The 17329-nt window shown below is 42.2% G+C and overlaps 2 protein-coding genes across 12 annotated transcripts in view; both read right to left on the bottom strand.

Moving 5' to 3' along the window:
- Positions 1-658, bottom strand: part of LRCH3 (leucine rich repeats and calponin homology domain containing 3) — a 64378-nt gene extending 63720 nt beyond the window's left edge. For all 10 annotated transcript variants that reach the window (XM_082767743.1, XM_082767741.1, XM_082767740.1 and 7 more), the window contains exon 1: positions 384-658. In XM_082767743.1, coding sequence (XP_082623869.1) covers positions 384-639 — 256 coding nt within the window. In that variant the 5' untranslated portion in view covers positions 640-658. The remainder of the gene's footprint in view (positions 1-383) is intronic.
- Positions 659-1327: 669 nt separating this feature from the next.
- On the bottom strand, positions 1328-16320 carry FYTTD1 (forty-two-three domain containing 1). 2 transcript variants are annotated; one of them, XM_082767469.1, is made up of 9 exons: positions 16180-16320; positions 13077-13208; positions 9947-10092; positions 8793-8905; positions 7133-7229; positions 6192-6253; positions 5469-5543; positions 4525-4651; positions 1328-3398 (listed from the first exon to the last, which is right to left on the bottom strand). In XM_082767469.1, the coding sequence occupies exons 1-9, from the start codon at positions 16280-16282 to the stop codon at positions 3303-3305; spliced, it is 951 nt and encodes a 316-aa protein (XP_082623595.1). In that variant the 5' UTR covers positions 16283-16320; the 3' UTR covers positions 1328-3302. The 2 variants fall into 2 exon arrangements, with proteins under 2 accessions (XP_082623595.1, XP_082623596.1); XM_082767470.1 differs by having other exon boundaries at positions 7133-7202.
- Positions 16321-17329: the final 1009 nt, after the last annotated feature.

Below are 17329 nucleotides of genomic sequence, written 5' to 3'. Positions count from 1 at the left end.
AAACCCCCTAAAACTCTTTTTAAAACTCAGTTTCTGAGCAGGGGAACCCCTCCCCGCTGGGGACACGGAGGCGAGGCCCAGCGGAGCAGCCCAGGAGCTCTGCAGAGGGGCAGAGGCAGGGCGGGGAGGGAGCAGCAGCCCGAGAGGAGCAGCACGCCCAGCATCGCCTCAGGACAGAGACGGGGAGCGGGGAAGCCCCTCTCTGAGTGCTCCTGAGGGGAGAAAATTAAACGGGGAGAGCGTGGGGGGGGTCCCCACCCCTCCGGGCACCCCCTGAGGCAGCTCCCAACGGGAGAGCCGAGCCTCAAGCCCTTCAGATCCCCGGGCAGGGCTGTGTCAGGGGCTGCCCCGTCCCGGTGCCGGTGCCCGCCCCGGTCCCTCACCGGCCCGTGTGGTGTCGCTGAGGTCGTGGTTGGCGGCGCTGGCCCGCGGGTAGTCGCGGAGCTTCCTGCCGCTCAAGCTGAGCGTGCCGCTGGCCGCCGCTTCTTCCAGAGCTCGGTCCAAGGAACGGCTCCACGAGCCGGGGCCCGCCGGAGGAGAAGGACACACCGCCACCGCCGCCGCCGCCGTCGCCACCGCGGTGCCCAGCGGCATCCCCGCCGAGCCGCCCTCCGGCGCCGCCAGCCCCGCGGCCGCCATTTCCCCACCGCCGCCGCTGCCGCCGCTCCGGCTTCGTGCCGCACTGCGCATGCGCGGGGCGCCCCCCGGCCGGGCGGACGGGACCCATGCGCCGGCCATGACAGAGAGGGAGGGGAGTGCGCATGCGCCAAGCTCCCCCCCCCCCTCCTCCTTCATCCCCTCCCTGCCTGTGAGGGCCATGGCGGGGCCCGCCCTGACACCGCCCTGAACAAAGGCAGGGGTCGGGGCAGTTACCGTGCCCAGCGCCTCGTCACATAGACACGCGGGCACTATGTTCATCCTGAACCCCTTCCATGGCTTATACTCATCCCTCTGACAAGCACACTTCCTCAAAACCGCGGCTGCAGAGGTTTATCAGGGTGTTGGCGCTGATCCTGTGAGGCGAGGGTGAGGGTGCAGAGCTCCCGTCAGCAGTGCAAACCCCTGTTACATCGTGATATCACCTGTCCGATTGTGATATCGGCAGCTAGTCACACCAATATACATTAACTTGTACAGCACCACTGCAAAAGGTGCTTACTTTTCCCAACACAGGCAACAAACGCAAGCCTTCTTCAACTATTTTTTTGTTACATTCTTCAGAACATTTAATAGTGATTTAGTCATTAACAACCCCTTAAATATATGCATTTTCTGATATAACCAACGTATTACTGCCCAAGTGTTATAACAGGGACAAGACAGCATGAAACCTGTAACTTTTTATTTAAAAAAAAATTAACAGCTTCAGAATAGATCAAATGTAATAACTTCTCCAAAAAATACCAAAAGGTACAGTGTAAAGCATCTTCTCATTAAATACAAACTAGCTTTTTTTTTTTTTTGATGCATTGCATCAATGTTTTGCATCTATGTTGATGCAAAAGAGTTTTTTTTGTTGCATCCTGGCACATGGAAAATGTATACACTGAAACAGAATGACTGACGCCACATTATTTACTCAAATTCTAACAGTGGGACATCTTTCATTTGTCAAAAAAATCCTACTAGTAATTAAGAAAAAACACCTTAACACCATTTTGCTTAGTTCATTTCTGCTAAGGTATATTTGTCAACATTAAAAATAAGGGTTTCAGTTCTATATAGCATCAGGGATGCATTCGGACTTTAAAATTGCTGTATGAATGAAAGCCCTTCTACAGTCAATGCTCTTCAAACATTGAAGTCCCCAGTAAACGCCAGTTAACTTGGAATTTGAGATAAAAATGCAAGGAAACCAGTTCTGTAAGAAATCCAATGTAAACTCTTCAAGAAAAATAAAACGAAGTAAAACCACTTCAAACACCATGAGCAATTGTGGATGCAGCAACCAACCATCCTTTTACGTGGCTGTACCTAAACTCCATCGCTACACAACAGGGTTAAACTCATCAATTCCTGGGCTGGAAGCAGCTTTAACTGTATGTTATTCCTGAACAGGTGCCTCACTTTTAGGAATCATAAATTAATATTGAGAATGCCCCAGTCCTTACCATCCTGCAGATTCGGATACACAAAGCTATGCCTGCAGCAAGCGACTACATGCTCCTGCTCAATGCCTTACGCATGCTGGTAGACTGAGGGCTTTCTTCCATTGACATTCCCCAGTTTTGGCCAATTTCAAGACGCCTGACAAATTTCAATCAACTTCACATTTTACCTCTCTTTGGTATATACAAGCAAGTGCCGTTAGATTGCATGCCTCTGGCCATTTGTATGAGCCACAGAAAACCCTCTGGGTCAAGGTTTGCAAGATGAAAATCCTGTGTCTGGGAATGCAAGGAACTCTACCATGCCACTGACTTTCTTGTGAACTGTTACATTTATTTCTATGAAATTATCCAAAAATTTGAAGTTATTGCATTAAGTTTGAGAAAAGAAAAACTTACAAAAAGAAATAGTAAGCAAAAGTTTAAGAAAAATGGGAGATGTGTAAACTCCATTTGCAGAGGATGCTGATGAACTTGAGATATTTGTAATATAAGTTACTCTCGTACTGCCTGCGCAGTACTCCTCCAATATGGCCTGGACCACTTTTAAGGATAAGAGTAGAATAGTCTCCATCCCAATTACATGTTACGGGTCTCAGCTAACATCTTTATTTGTGAAATAGAGAATGCAAAACATTTAGTCTTCAAGAAAGGAAAAAAAAAAAGAACTTTAAAAGCACAAAGAAGTACAACCAATGCTCCCATGAAAAATGTTGCTACATCACTACTAAAGTATTCACGGACTGAGGCTCTGTGCCAAACTGCAGTCCAGAGGAAAGTTCATAGGCAGTCCCTAACATCCTAAAGTGGGATTTGTAATGATACACTGACACAATCTTTACTATAGCAGGGGGTTGAAGAACAGATACCGAGTACTTCTAAACAGAAAGAAAAACCTTTTAACTTCATGTTTAAATATTGGTTGCAAGATGAACCAAAATTGGTGTTTGTTAACAGCTGGGCAACAGAATCTTTTCCAACCAGGTGATGGTGCTACTCCAGTAGATCAGTTTCCCAGTTTTCCCCCTCTCAGGGCAAAATGTCTTTTACTGCTCAAAGTAAAAGTAATAAAAACAGTGCCACCATCTTAGCAAGAAGTCTGGAGAATTTCAGGGACGTACGCCATATTCTTCTGCCCACTTTTATCTCACTTTCCTAAGTAGGTGGGATCAGCACTCAAGTCCATTCGACAGGTTAGCCCACTGTTACAAAACGGCTTCCTTTGTTCTGAGACAGCGCTGTTCTTTGCTCCTTCAGGATCCCAAAACGTTCGTTCAGTGTCATCCCTGTCTGAAAAATAAAATAATTTCATAAACTTAAAAGATGTTAGGTTAATTTAGTCAAAGTAATGAATACAAGAATATTTTTTCCTCCTTTAGTTTCATTACTTGACTTCCTAACTCGAATTCCTAAAACAAAAAAAAGGTTTGACTTGGTTTAGTCCTTTCCTCCACCGTTTAAAAATCAAGAGCTACTTCTTGCAATTTATTAAGAATACATGGTACACAATGTCAGGACTGACAACCTACTCAGAAAACTGTAAAGAAGTTAAACTGAGGACAGACAGACTGAAAAGGGAACTTTTACTACACCTATTTCCCCATACAGATTCTATGTAACTTCAACAACTACAGCTGTTGAACCACTATAATGCAGTTTGTTTTCCAGTTCATCCAGTTGAGGCTGCAGACTGGATTCTAGGCCAAAAGTTCAAGTAATTTTTCCAATATACTAGCAGACTATTTTTGACATACTGCTTTTTCATTGAAGGAACAAATCCAGACCAATGCCCTGACCCTATGCAGTACGCTGCAGATGGCAGCAAGGAGCTGATTACAAGAACAGCCTCATCTTGTGGTCAAATTCTCCGGCATCTGTCAGCCTGTAAGAATTTCATCAATGGCAGCACTAAGATTTCTGCATCCAATCACTCATCTTCATTAAACTTTGGAAAAATATTAATCATTCAAGTGTTTGTGTCATCACACTGATCACATCTGATTTTCTCACCCCACCTTTTTTTTTTTTTTTTTTTTTTTTAAGGCTAGGTGCATAGCAAAAGTTGCCCTATTAAATCAGGTTACATCACCAAATGACGCTTGTTCCTGAATTACGCACGCTTGCTGATTCAAGCACAGCAGGAACACCAGAAAGCTTTTAGAAACATTCAGCATTTTAAATCCTATTTAAAGCACATGGGTATTCAAGATGTAAACTAGAGGAACAGGAACAGTGAGTTCAGGCACTTGCTTGGAGTTACACAGCAAGTTAGTGGAAGAACAAGAAGTGGAAATGAAGTTGTCACTAGTTCCCTCATTTTTCACTAGCGAATCTAGGAGAAAAGTGCCTGGCTCACCAGATTTTATCTGTCTTATCTGAAGCTACTTCTACAGTCAAGAAATTAAACTATATTTACCTGTTTTCCAACACTATTAATATCAAACTGCAATGGAACCCCTTTGGGAATCTTCTTCTCTTCAGATTGGTCCCTCTTCATCAGAAATGGGGGCACAGGAGTGCGAGTTAATCGTAATTTCTGGGAACTGTGAAAGAAGAACATCAGACAGGACACTGTGAATACATGTTTTATGCAATGAAGCCTTACTGCTGATAGAAATATTAATTTTTCATCATGCCATTTGATTAGGCCAGCTGAGTAGCTGAAGGGCTCAAATTCAAGGAGGTTAAAGTGAAGCAGAACTATGAAAATTTAGGATTTCTTACTGTTATTAGACAGCAAGTGTCCCAAAAGGAAGCAATTTTTTTTTTATTTTTTTTTACTGACAACTCCATTATTCACGGTTAATTATTCTTGTAAATACATAAAATAAAAACTGGTATAGTTTTCCCTGCAGATAAAATATTAATAATGGAAAAAGCAACTCAGTTGATTTTTAAAATAAAACACCTCACGAATCAACAGTGCCTTCAATTTTATAAAGACAAATACAGCAATGCTTTCTTTAAGGAAAATTCTAGCAGTGTCATTGCTGATCAGGCAGAAACTACTACCATCACTCATCAACTAGATGCTAAATTAATTTTCATTCAGATCAGGGAGGAAAACAGCCTTAACAGTCTGATCTAGAACAGGCAGATAAGGTGAAGATCTACCAGCCCACCACCCTTCGACTCTACACAGCAGATCAAGCTCCTAATGAGGAGATGTTTCGGTAAACTCAGCTGTGGTGTTACTAACACACAACGCAGAAATATTCAAAAACAGGACAGATTTGGAAGTCTTCCGAAAAAGCTGTCACGTGAAGTCACATGAAAGACTGTCCAAAAGGAACTTGCTAAATGGCTCGGGAACAGCGATTTCATTTATGTTAACATTTCACAACTATTGCTCGAACTCACATTGGGGCTAGGATTGCTCCTGGGTTGTCGATGGACACAGTCAAAATCCCTCCACTTGTGGTAGAAGTTCGCCATCTAGTTTGAAAACACAGAAATCACAAAAATATTGCTGAAATTTTAGTCAGAATATCTTCAAATGTGCGTCCAGAACTCAGGCTAATAAGGAACATGCAAGTTTTCAGAATGTAGGCCAATACAAAGACCACATGCAGCCAAATTTTCTCAGCCTGCTTTGTTACCAACAACAAAACTGCAAAGAGCCTACCAGGCTGAGAATGATAAAAGATGAATATGAAGAGTAAGAGTGGAGGTTGTCCATCTTGTGGCCTGCCTTGCATATTTCCAAACTCCTTCATAGGCTCTATATTTATATCAAATAAAATAGAAATTGCATCACGAGCTTGGGAGAGCACTGACATTTCAGTTTTTCTTCTCATCTATGCAGTATTCATGACAGACTAGTCTGTTCCTCTGAAGCTACCACCTTCCCCCTCATTCCTGCAAGCATCTTACTGCAAACAAACTCCTCCTAGTTAAATTACGAAATAATTTAGAAAACAACTGCGGAAAATAGGGGGAGGATTGCTGTCACTCAGTTGAGATGCCTACAGGGGAACAAAAAAAGCATTCTATTACCATAGCTAGGAGCAGAAGCCAGAATTAAACGGAGAACAGCAGTACAAACAAGAAGCTATACTCAAGTTTTCCAAGTGAAACACTTACTGACGAGTTCTCTTTACTGTCTGGTTATCAAGATCATCTGTTGTCTGCACTTGGGCCTGCACCTGAAAGCACATCAATACAGACACTGGATTTGCAAAATGTTTCACAACTCCCATTGTAGCAGCTGGAAATACAGCAGTTCAAAAACAGAAGTTTAAAGCAGTTTATACATGATGCACAAACTGAGCTCTACTTTCAGAGGGACATATAACTAACTATCCTACTAACCTTGTAAGGCACTGGAAGAAAATTACTCTAATAACCTAAAACATTTGAAACATGGCCAATAAGGTAACTTAACCAATAAAGAGATGGAAACATCTTTGAGAACTTCTGCAAACACTACCAACATGCACCAAAGTGTTACCAGGCCAGCAATAAAAGCTACAGCTGTAGTTCTGTAATTCGTATGGATGGAAGATGGTAACTACCTACAGTTAAAACAACAGCAGATGTAGAATAAAGGCATAAATGAAAACCAAGAACACCATTCATTGCATATCCACTTTCTATTTTCTTGATCTTATTCAAAATAACTAAAAAAAAACCCCTCTTTGAATACAAATAAGATGAACATATTCAGATTCTGAAACATGTTACTGCTCTATCATTTACCTGAAGGCAGCTGCTGAAAGCTGTGCATTGCTTTCTAACATTTACTTGTGAGAGGAAGAACTAATGGCTTAAAACTATCCCCAAATACTCAGACAAGTTCCATGCCCTTCAGAACAGTCCAGCTACACTGAAATAGGAAGCAAGACTCAATGGGTTACAGTAACTGAAGGGAACAAGTATATGTCTCCAGAAGAACGTGTGCCTATTTTTCAGTCTCCTTGAAGTTTCTACTTAGATCTGATGATCAAAAGCAATTAATTAAATTTCAACATTTTGAGTTATCTCAAACTCTGTGGCACTACTTTGTTTTCAGCAATGTTTATTACCTTCAAGCCTCTTCGAAACAAGAAAGTTGCTTGACGAGTGTCTTTCTGTTGATTTAGTTTGTTTCCAATTCTGGTAAAAGCAGACGGCATGTTATTCCTGTAATATTTAGAAAACATAGTGAAAGGCTCCAAAGATAACATTTGAAAGAGACCACTATGAAGGTCAGGAAATTGCCCAATTGCCCACTAAAGACATCTGCGAAGCTGCCTCTTTGAGGCGGAACATTTCAGTCGCAATAAGCTTCTCACCTACGAGGAAAAAAAACATGTTATTTAAAAATGGAGAAATCTCTAGGACTAGAAATTATAGATCCATAGAATTGTTTAGGTTTGAAGAGACCTCTGAGATCATCAAGTCCAACTATCCAACTAACACTACAAATCCACTGGTCAACCATGTCCCTAAGTGCCACATCCACACATCTCTTAAATACTTCCAGGGATGGTGACTTCACCACCTTCTTGAGCAGCCTGTTTCAATACCTCACCACCCTTCCTGTGACAAAACACTTCCTGACAGCCAGTCTAAACTTCCGCTGGCAGAACTTGATCCTGTCACCTCATGTCCTATCACTTGTCACCTGAGAAAAGAGACTGACACCCTCCTTGCTGCAACCTCCTTTCAGGTAGTTACAGAGAGTGATAACATCTCCTCTCAGCCTTCTTTTCTCCACACTAAACAGCCCCGGTTCCCTCAGCTGCTCTCCTCATGTCTTGTTTTCTCATCCCTTCACCAGCTTTGTTGCTCTTCTCTGCACACACCTGAGCAACTCAATGCTTTTCTTGTAGTGATGGGCCCAAAACCAAACACAGTACTTGAAGTGTGGTGTTGGGTACAGAGGGACAATCACTTTCATAGTCCTGCTAGCCACCCTATTTCTGGTGCAGGCCAGGATGCCACTGGGCACCTTGACCACCCGGACATATTGCCAGCTCATATTCATATATTGGCCAGCACCCCCAATTCCTTTCTTGCCAGGCAACTTTCCAGCCACACTCTTCAAAGCCTATACTGCTGCATGGGGCTTTTATGACCCAAGTGCAGCACCTAGCATTAGGACTCCCATGTCACAGGTTAATAATTCTGCTTCTTCTTTACTGTAATACCCTCCAGCACTTTATATTAGATAAAAACAAAGAGCAGTATTGGTAACTGTAAACAAGCTGCGTTTACAGTTTCTACAAGAGTCACACAGTGAAAATTTCCATCACAGAGACCAGTTCAGCTGCAGTTTGTAACTGATACAGATCAATTCCGGCATAAATAAAATATGCAATACCTTCCAAGAAACGGAAGATGGCACCAGCTTCCACAAAGACATTTGATTTAGAAAATTCACTAAACCACAGTTGTCACTTTGAATCTATGGAAATCCATGTTGGCCATTTTCATGTAGGCTGCCTATGATTTAAATGAAGGCAGAATACCAGATGCTCACAAATGCAGGTACCTCCCAAGTGTTCTACACAGTAATAAGTACCTGCCTTTGTTCAAGACCATGTTCAGCTTCAGATCTACTGAACTTCATACACATGACAGTCTTGATAGTACTACAACTGCCAGTACCTACCATTTGCCTTTGGACCCAGTTCTGTCAGAAACAAGACTCATTATGGAAAGTTATCAAGAAGAGCTCAGAAAGCAGACATGGCATTTTACCTTCTGTTTAGTGGAGCAGGCCTCCTGAGGACTGGGATTTGTTTTCTCTGCATATCAGATTGTCTCTGCAAATTTGTTTTCTTTTTCAAAACTGGGTAATTCCGCTGTGCATTCTTAAAAAGGAGAAAATAAATAAATGCAATACATATGTACGATGTGTACATACAAACACACACTAAATTGAATTAGGAACAATATAGTTATAACCTGAATATAATTACTGAGTCCTTTCCTATCTCTAAAAAGGGAAGTATTTAATGAATTAGTTGTTAAACTGAAACAGGTATATATTAGAATTGTCATTTAAAAACATCTGCATTTCTCTCCTGTGCGTTGTAACTGTATACACTTCTGCTGTTTCAAGCTTTGTTAGTTTTCCTGGAAATTTTTCCTTCAATTTTTGTTTGTTTACAAGCTGCACACAAAGCACATTTTGCTTTGCCCACCTTTCACAGCTCACTATAATTTGAGAAATACCATCTATGCTGTTATGAATCATATGTTACCCTCATTACCAGGCCAAAAAAAGTAGAGCTTAGCAGTTACTTGATTATTTTACCTCCCTATATATAACTGACAATACCTCCTCCACACACCTTTAAAATTACTCTTCTTCACAAATCTAAAAGCAATCCCTGTTCTACAACACCAGAATAGATGGAGCAGGCAGGAATGCACTGGAGGAACGCAGAAGAGGGAGGCTGCTGACAGAGGTATTTTGCAAAACTTCATTTTTGTGATAGGCCCATGTTTAACACCTGTATGCGTGTTGTACCACTGGTTTGTAGCAAAGCAACATAGATGACAAGAAATCCTAGTAAGTGAGCTTTTCTTGTAAAAATAAAATGCTCACATATTCTCACAGAATGGACTTCTGCGCTTCAATCTTCACGGCTTGCTAAGTATTCAAAACCTTTCAAACCTAGTCACTGTCCATCCCTCTCTCAAAACAAAAAAACACTCAGCCAACACACCTGCAATTTCATAAGAGGTTGTACCAGATGTCTGCATGCTGTAGAACCAGCATACTGGAATATATTTCAGTAGCACTAGTCTGAAGCCACTGTGTTCCATTTCTAATGAGTTCTTTTAGCAAAGTCAGAGTTACACCTAATGCAGACAATTACATGAACCACTGGAACTGCATTAATTACCTTCTCACTAAGCGGCTGTCTGTTCAGAGGACTAATTCCTTTGCGTGAACCCATTGCTTTCTTGGCTGCCAAGCCAGTTTTAACTCCGTAAGAACGCTTCTTCCCTGCTATCTTCTTTCTGTGTCCCAAACGATTTTTACCATAACCTGCAAAATAAAAAATAATTGAAGAGTTCAACAATTCTTACTGAAGCACAAAGTTTGTTGTGTTAAGATGCTATGCAAGCAACACAGGTTTATTTGGCTGCACACTTCTACCCCTAGAGCAGAAAATATCGCTACGCTTGAAGACAGTTTGGTCATTCGGTTATTTTATTAAGTCTGGCTCTACAGTTAGCACAACAATAATCACCTCATACAGATGACAATTTTGCTTTCCTTCAATGAATTAATTAATGTTGAAAACTTGTTATTTGACACGTCTGCAGGGACAATTTAGTTTCCTATGCCAGAAGGACTCCTACCAAATACACCAAAATGGACCTTCATCAAGTGCTGAGTAACACAAAATCAAACCAAATAATTCAGGTCCCCAGCAATTCAGCAGACTTTAAATTACCAACTTAATAAAGAAAACAAAAAGAAAGAAAAAAAAAAAAAAAGAAAAGCAACTTCAAAGCTTATTATGTACATCAGTGGTTCCCAAGACATAACTTAAGAAGAAAAAGAGTATAGCAACTGGCCCACAAAACCATATTAAACAGTGTATGAATTACATCACATTTAAAGTGTTTTCAATTAGAAGCCTGCATTCTGCAGTCTACACAAGACTGAGAAATGACAGCTGTCTTTGGATATAAAAGGCTTGCAAGTCTAAGGTCTGTAGTATAAACATCTCAAGTCTCCGGTTACAAGGGTTTGGTTAACCCTGTCTGGAGCCATTTAGTTTCACATTATGTGAACGCGCCACACCTCGGTTTTATCCCCAAGTTAGGATCCCCTCTAGAACCTCAGACTGCAAGATAAATTTAAGACTGAGAAGTCAGCTCTGCAGAAACAGGCACATCTAGTCCTGACATATGTGACTTCGCAGCACTGATGACAGATCTGTGCTTCCTCATGAGACAGGATCACGAGGCAAGCTGTGGATCAGAATCCAGCTTGGATAAATCTGCTGTTGAGAGACTGCTGTGTAACCACACTGTGTAGACAGTTAACAAATGCTCTTCCCCATTAAAAGAAAAGCTGAAAAACTGAGTTATTTAGGCTGGAAGGGACCTCACAAGCTCTCTGGACCAAGCTCTGCTCAATGAAATGACAACTTCGAAGTCAGCTCAGGCATCCCAGGGTTTTGTGCAGTTGCATTGTGTATCACCAAGGACAACTTTTATTCAAATGGACAATGATCTTCTCTCTGCTTCTCCCCACAAAAGCTGAGAAAGTCCCAGCTCGAGTTCCTTGCTTCCTTTCAGAGAGTTTGGCAGCAACATCTAAAACCAGAGGGAATTGAATGCTGATCATTTGTGGTTTCTGTAGCTGTCCACAAACAAGAGAGGATTTGCCACTTATCAGAATAACTTCAATGGCACTGGAGTAGCAGTAAATCTACTGGTCATAAGTAAGTAATAATTAAGACCCTCAGAGGAACTATTTAATGATACCTTCTGCTCAGAAACAATATAGATGAGGGGTGCTTCAATGGGAGGAAATGTATGGAAACGCATGGACCTGTCTAGAATGGAGCAGTTAAAGCTATTCACAATGTTTCAACAAATGATGAAGCTACCGATTCTAGAAAAAAAAAAAGTTTGCCTTTTTTTTTCCCCCTAGAACAAGGGCAGACAAGGGAGGAAAGTTCCAAGAGTTGAACGTATTATGGATTTTATATTTGAAGCTCTAGTTCTTCCTGAAATTCTAAATTGTAATACTTGCTTCTTTTGTGCCCTTCAGGTCACGAACAACTGCACTGGAGAACTGTGGTTGTAAATAAAAGCCTACACTTGATAATCTACCACTTCAATTACTCTCTCACCTCCACAAATAGTCTCACACTTCATCTGACTGACATAAAACATTCTCCCGTACTCTCAACAATTTACCAAAGATGCACAAATTAATTAACACTGTTATGTTGGCCTGTCTGAAAAGCAAAACAACTCTGAGTTACGTGACATTTCATTGATCTCCAAAAGAATACAAACTACTGCTACAACAAATATTAAGCAGTGACAATGAAAACATGAGATTACTTACTGTGAATACATCAGACAGATGTGCATTTGTTTTAAACAAATGCTACTCAACAAGAAACTGTGTATACTAAACAGCTAGCTCAGGTGGTAAGTGTTCTGTATGGACAGTATCAACCAGTGCTAAAGAGGTACTTTTCAAAATTAAACATAAGCAAAAAGTTTTTATTTCTAGCAGGTGCTCTTCACGTACCAGACTAATACCTGGCAATCATCTAAAAATGACTCCTACTTATTGAAAAATCTGACAGCTACTCAGGAAATCTGCAGTAAAGGTGTTACTGAGCACTTTTCCCCTCTTCAGTTCCTGCCTACGTGATTTTTTTCCCCCAACTGCTGTACTCCACTGTAAAAGCACAGACTGAAGAAGGCTGCCATGGTACTTCCTTTGCAACCCAAAGTCTTAACAAGAAAAGCCAACTCAGACACCCTGCACTATCCATCTGGATGTCCCAGAGGCAGCGTTACAGACTGCAGTAACAGCTATTTTTGGGAAGCCTACTAGGAGAATTCTACCTAGCATATATAAATCTATTGGCTCTTTTTCACAAAGCTCCAAAGTTTGGCAAGGCCTGCGCATTTCCTAATGTATGAGTTTTGGCACGAACACTCTCTATCCACCTCTGTGAGACCAAGTATTAACACAATTTCCAAAACTGAAAGAAAATGAAAAAGAATCGGAAAGAAAGCCAATCCTTCCTTGTATCAAGAGAGTCCATTAAATACCTAAGCTCCCTGCTGGCTGGACATCTCAATGCTGTTTTAATACTAAAGCAGAAACAATCCCAAACGTAAACGAATCACAAAAACCTGAACTATAATCAAAATTGTATACTACTACTTGAAAAACACACGTATTGACTGTGTCAATCCATGCTTTTTCAGGAGCTTACATTTCAGCTCAAAAAATATCACAGTCCACATCATATTTGATACACCCACCCTTCTGTTGTTGGATTCCCCACTTGGAGCCTGGTGTCCTGAACTGCCGAGTTCGATTCTGATGAAGCCCTCTTTTCATTTTGGGGGAATATTGCTTTCTCTCTTCTTTCTTGTTCAGCTTAATTATATCATCTGTAAGAAGAGGAAAAAAAAAAAAAAAAAAAAAAAAGATTTGACATATTGCAGACATATTCTAGTTCTAAAGAAGAGAAACCATAGCTGCTTAGAGTTAAGTGAAACAGACCAGTTAATCTTGAGAAACCAGCACATACAAGTTAAGTCCCAATTAGTCTTACAGTCCTCATTTGATAATATAATATAAATATAATATAAAGCAGCTGTTGCACACATTCAGAATATCCAAGATACTTGAAAGATCATTAAGTTTCCAAACAAATGATCTGTTAGTTTTTGTAGACCATTGAAGAAAAGGTAATCCCATCGCACTCTCACACCTTCCAGGCTATAGAAAAAATGTCAGTTCAAGCCTTTACTCTTTCACCCAATGTTACTCAACGAAATCATACAAAGGAACTCGGTCTATCAGTTATCTTTATAAGTTCACTGAGGTTCAGACAACAGGAAAAAGCAAGCAAGACTTCTCTCCCCAAGCACCTGCAATCCAAAGCAATCACCTTATCTATTGTCGTAGAGAACAACATTGAACAAATTATTACTGGGTTTAAGAATACGTGTAAGATTATAAACTGATAAATTCATGAAAAGCAAACAGGTCTGTCAATAGCAAACCGTGTCACACCAGCCTGATTTCATCCACTGATCAGGGAGCTGGCTCAGGAGATAAGCGTAAAGTAACAGCTGTGGTATGTCTTTACTTGACTCTTAGCTTGTCTACAAAAACACCATAAAAGAAGATGTCAAATTATACTTTATTGCATCTCAGTCGTGGGAGCACAACTGACACAAACGTCATATTCCAGAAAGATTCCACGAATACAGACATTCCCTTCTGAGTCAGGGAGAGAAGGGAGCAGGGTTGCTGTATTTAACCAAGTTCAAATGGACTTAGATGGGGTAGAAAAGAGAAAACAGCAACTAGAAAAAAAAATCATAAAATTTTGTTCGCAAATGCTTTGTATCCTACTGATAGTGAAGAGAAAAATCAGCCTACTTTGCTGCAAAAATGAATGAATATCTGGAAAAAAAAATAGGTAAAGGACTGCTGATACAGGTCACTCAGGTTTCGAATGCTATAGAAGCTTCTTTACCAAAGAACTCGTCCCTATAGGAAGGATTCCTGAACAAACCTTTCTGTATGACAAAGGAAACCAAAGCCACTTCAGAACGGTATCTAGCTCAAAAATAGCTGAAAATATCACTGACAACTGCAGTACTCAACTGGAAGCATTGCTCAAGCTTATATCAGCGATAAACAGGTGCTGAGCAAAAGAGAAAGCTTCCCAACCTTGGACCTCCAGGGCCTTGAAGAGCTGACCTGGAGCTCTTCAAGAAACATGTAGATGTAGAACTAGGCAGCATGGTTTAGCGCTGGACTTGTCAGTGCATGGTTAAAGGTTGGACTAGATGATCTTAAGAGGGTTTTTCCAACCTGACTGATTCTATGACTCTGGGTACTTCTCTATAATGGGTACCTCCCCCCTGGTACCTGCGATGCAAACTACCATGTTCAGAGAACTTGGATCCTTCTTTCACAGTTCATCTGCTCCATCTTAGATCCCATTTTTGCAAGACAACCAGCTGTTAATGCACACAGGCTTGCAAGTTTTTGAAACAAAAGGACTAAAGTTTCAGCAATTCTTTTATTTGGGGAAACGAAGGTTACCTAGGACATTAAGCTTCAGGTCGTCTTAACTAAGGAATGTGTTCTCCCTACCTTGTCTGCAATTAGAGATCAAAACTACACCTGGAACAGCAGAATAATTTATGGATATTATCAAACTGGAAGCTCAGCCTCAGATGAGTTGCACACACTAGCAATAAAAACAGGTTTAATCTTTATTAGTACAAGAGAAAGTACTCAACACTAAGTTCTAGATCCTACGATTTCCTGGTTTAGCATCATGACAATTTTTTGTTACCATGACAGATGTGGGACTGAAGCTTATCTTCCTTTACAGCAGGCCATAAAACTATGGCTTAGGGACAGTAGGCGGTGACAAAACTGTTCTCATGCAAGTTTCCCCTGAAATTAAACAAGCTAAGGGACACACCCACCCTCTACAGATTCTTTAACATAACGTCACCGTGTCACCACAACAGTTCTTCACCATTTGTTACTGGGCAATGCCCAGAACATGCAGCAGTGGCGAATTCAAAAGCTAATTTGGCCAAATAAGAAAATATTTGGCTTTACGAAAGTAAGCTAGTCGCTGAGAATCAGTGACCTTATTCTTAGTAACCTTGGAAACAAAGACTCAGTATGCTAGTCTATAAATAAAAACAGATTTATTGGAATGCTGTAGTGGGACTTGACATTCAGAAAAACTCTCCACATCATTTCACGAGTCATCACCAGAACAAAGAACTCCACTGGATCCTCTAGAAAGAGAAATAATGTATATATCTTCGTATTTTAAGGTGATCCACAGAAGCCAAGTCTACCATTGCATTCAAGCCATGATTTCAGTGTTTGAAGGGAACCTCCTGACGGTACCGATCCACCATACTTTGGCAGCACAACGGAGCAGTCTCGGAGCCACACCACCAGGTTATTTTGCTGCTGGGGTTTTTCTGAACAAACCCTGACTGGAAGACGTACTCCAAGCATCCACCAAGCGTTCCGCCAACTACCAAGCAGGCTCAGCGGCGATGATCAGAACAGAATTAGTTTGGAAACGTACAAATAGAGAGGGTGGCAGGTTGCGGGCCCTACCTGAGGGGCAGCAGGCCTGACGCGGCCCTGCTCCTTCCTAACAGGCTGGGAGGGCAGGGGAATGGAGGCAGGACAGGGAAAGGGCAGCAGGTGCGGGCCGTGCCCCGGACACCCCCCTCCCACCCCAGGAACCCCCCTCAGGCCTCCGTGCTCGCCCCCAACCGATAACGGCGCCTCCCCCTCCCCCCCCCACAGCCGTTGGCTCGCTCCGCACCCCCTTTAGCTCAACCCCACGGCCCCGCGGCTCACCCAGGGACATGTCGATCTTCTCCAGGCTGTCGCTGCTCCCGCTCCGGGCCCCGGCAGCGGCCGAGGAGGCCGCAAGCGGCGCCGCAGCCCCGAACCCGCTCATGGCCGCCCTGCCTCCGCCGCCTCCCCTCAGCCGCCCCGAACCGACGGCGGGCGGGCCTCGCGCATGCGCACTGCGCACGCGCCGCAGCCCTCCCCTCAGCCCGCGCCCCCCTCCCCCCAAAATGGCCGCCGGCGCGTGCGCGCTGAGTGCCCCTCAGCCCGCCGTTCCGGTGTCAGGGCTGAAGGTGGCTGTGGGGTGGGAAGCCCAAAAGTACCACGTTGGGATTAAAATTGTCATTTAAAAATAAAATGATATGGGGACTGATGTTTTGTTTTTTTTTTTTGGATTTTTTGTCAAAGTCGCTTTCTGCAGGTTTTTGTCAGTCACAATTCTGAAATTCAGTACGATTCATAGAAACAATTTTTCTTCAATAAGTAATCTAGCAGAGCTTTTTTTTTTTTGAAACTTCCGTTCTGTGGAGGTGTGTGTACAGCTGCAGGGGCAACAGTACACGCATACCTAGTAGCCAGCTGACTGCTGCTACATGAGGTGTAACAGGGCTGGGACCTTCCTCTTTTTCATAGAATCATTAAGGTTGGAAAAGACCTCCAAGATCATCTGGTCCAACCATCACTTTACTGCCCATGTCATCCACTAAACCATGTCCCTAAGCACCAGGTCCAACCTTTCCTCAAGCATCCCCAGGGGCAAAGACTCCACCAATTCCCTGGGCAACCCAACTTGGTGAAGGAAATTTCTTTCCTTCATCTGGCACTCTCTTCATCAAACTTTAGGGATAGTAATTATCACTATCTACATCATCTTGCTTATTGTTGGTTGAAATTGGTCTGTGAGTTCTAGAGATATAAAGAAAGGAACAGATGGGCAGACAACATGACCATATAGGCTGGACTTCCTTCAGAAAACAGTTGATAAATGCTGAAACAAAAAATCTGTATCAGTTTCTCCTGTTCACAATGGGCATCTTGTGTTATTGCCCACATCTCCCTGTATTTTCTCTGGGATTTGTGTTGAAGCTGCCATTCAGAAGTTGACTTCCCCCTGCCCTTGACCTGCAGCAGCCTTTGCAATGCGACCAGAGGATAA

The sequence above is a fragment of the Aythya marila genome (genome assembly GCF_965140915.1).
Source record: "Aythya marila genome assembly, chromosome: 9".
Taxonomy (NCBI): Eukaryota; Metazoa; Chordata; class Aves; order Anseriformes; family Anatidae; genus Aythya; species Aythya marila.
Note: the sequence above shows the minus strand (reverse complement) of the source record. Positions and strands in the feature narration are given on the sequence as shown.

Coding starts and splice junctions, on each gene's coding strand:
- FYTTD1 (XM_082767469.1), bottom strand. CDS start 16,282: ATGAGCGGGTTCGGGGCTGCGGCGCCGCTTGCGGCCTCCTCGGCCGCT. Junction 13,209..16,179: donor GAAGATCGACATGTCCCTGG/GTGAGCCGCGGG, acceptor CTCTTCTTACAG/ATGATATAATTAAGCTGAAC. Junction 7,230..8,792: donor CCTGCTCCACTAAACAGAAG/GTAAAATGCCAT, acceptor TAAATATTACAG/GAATAACATGCCGTCTGCTT.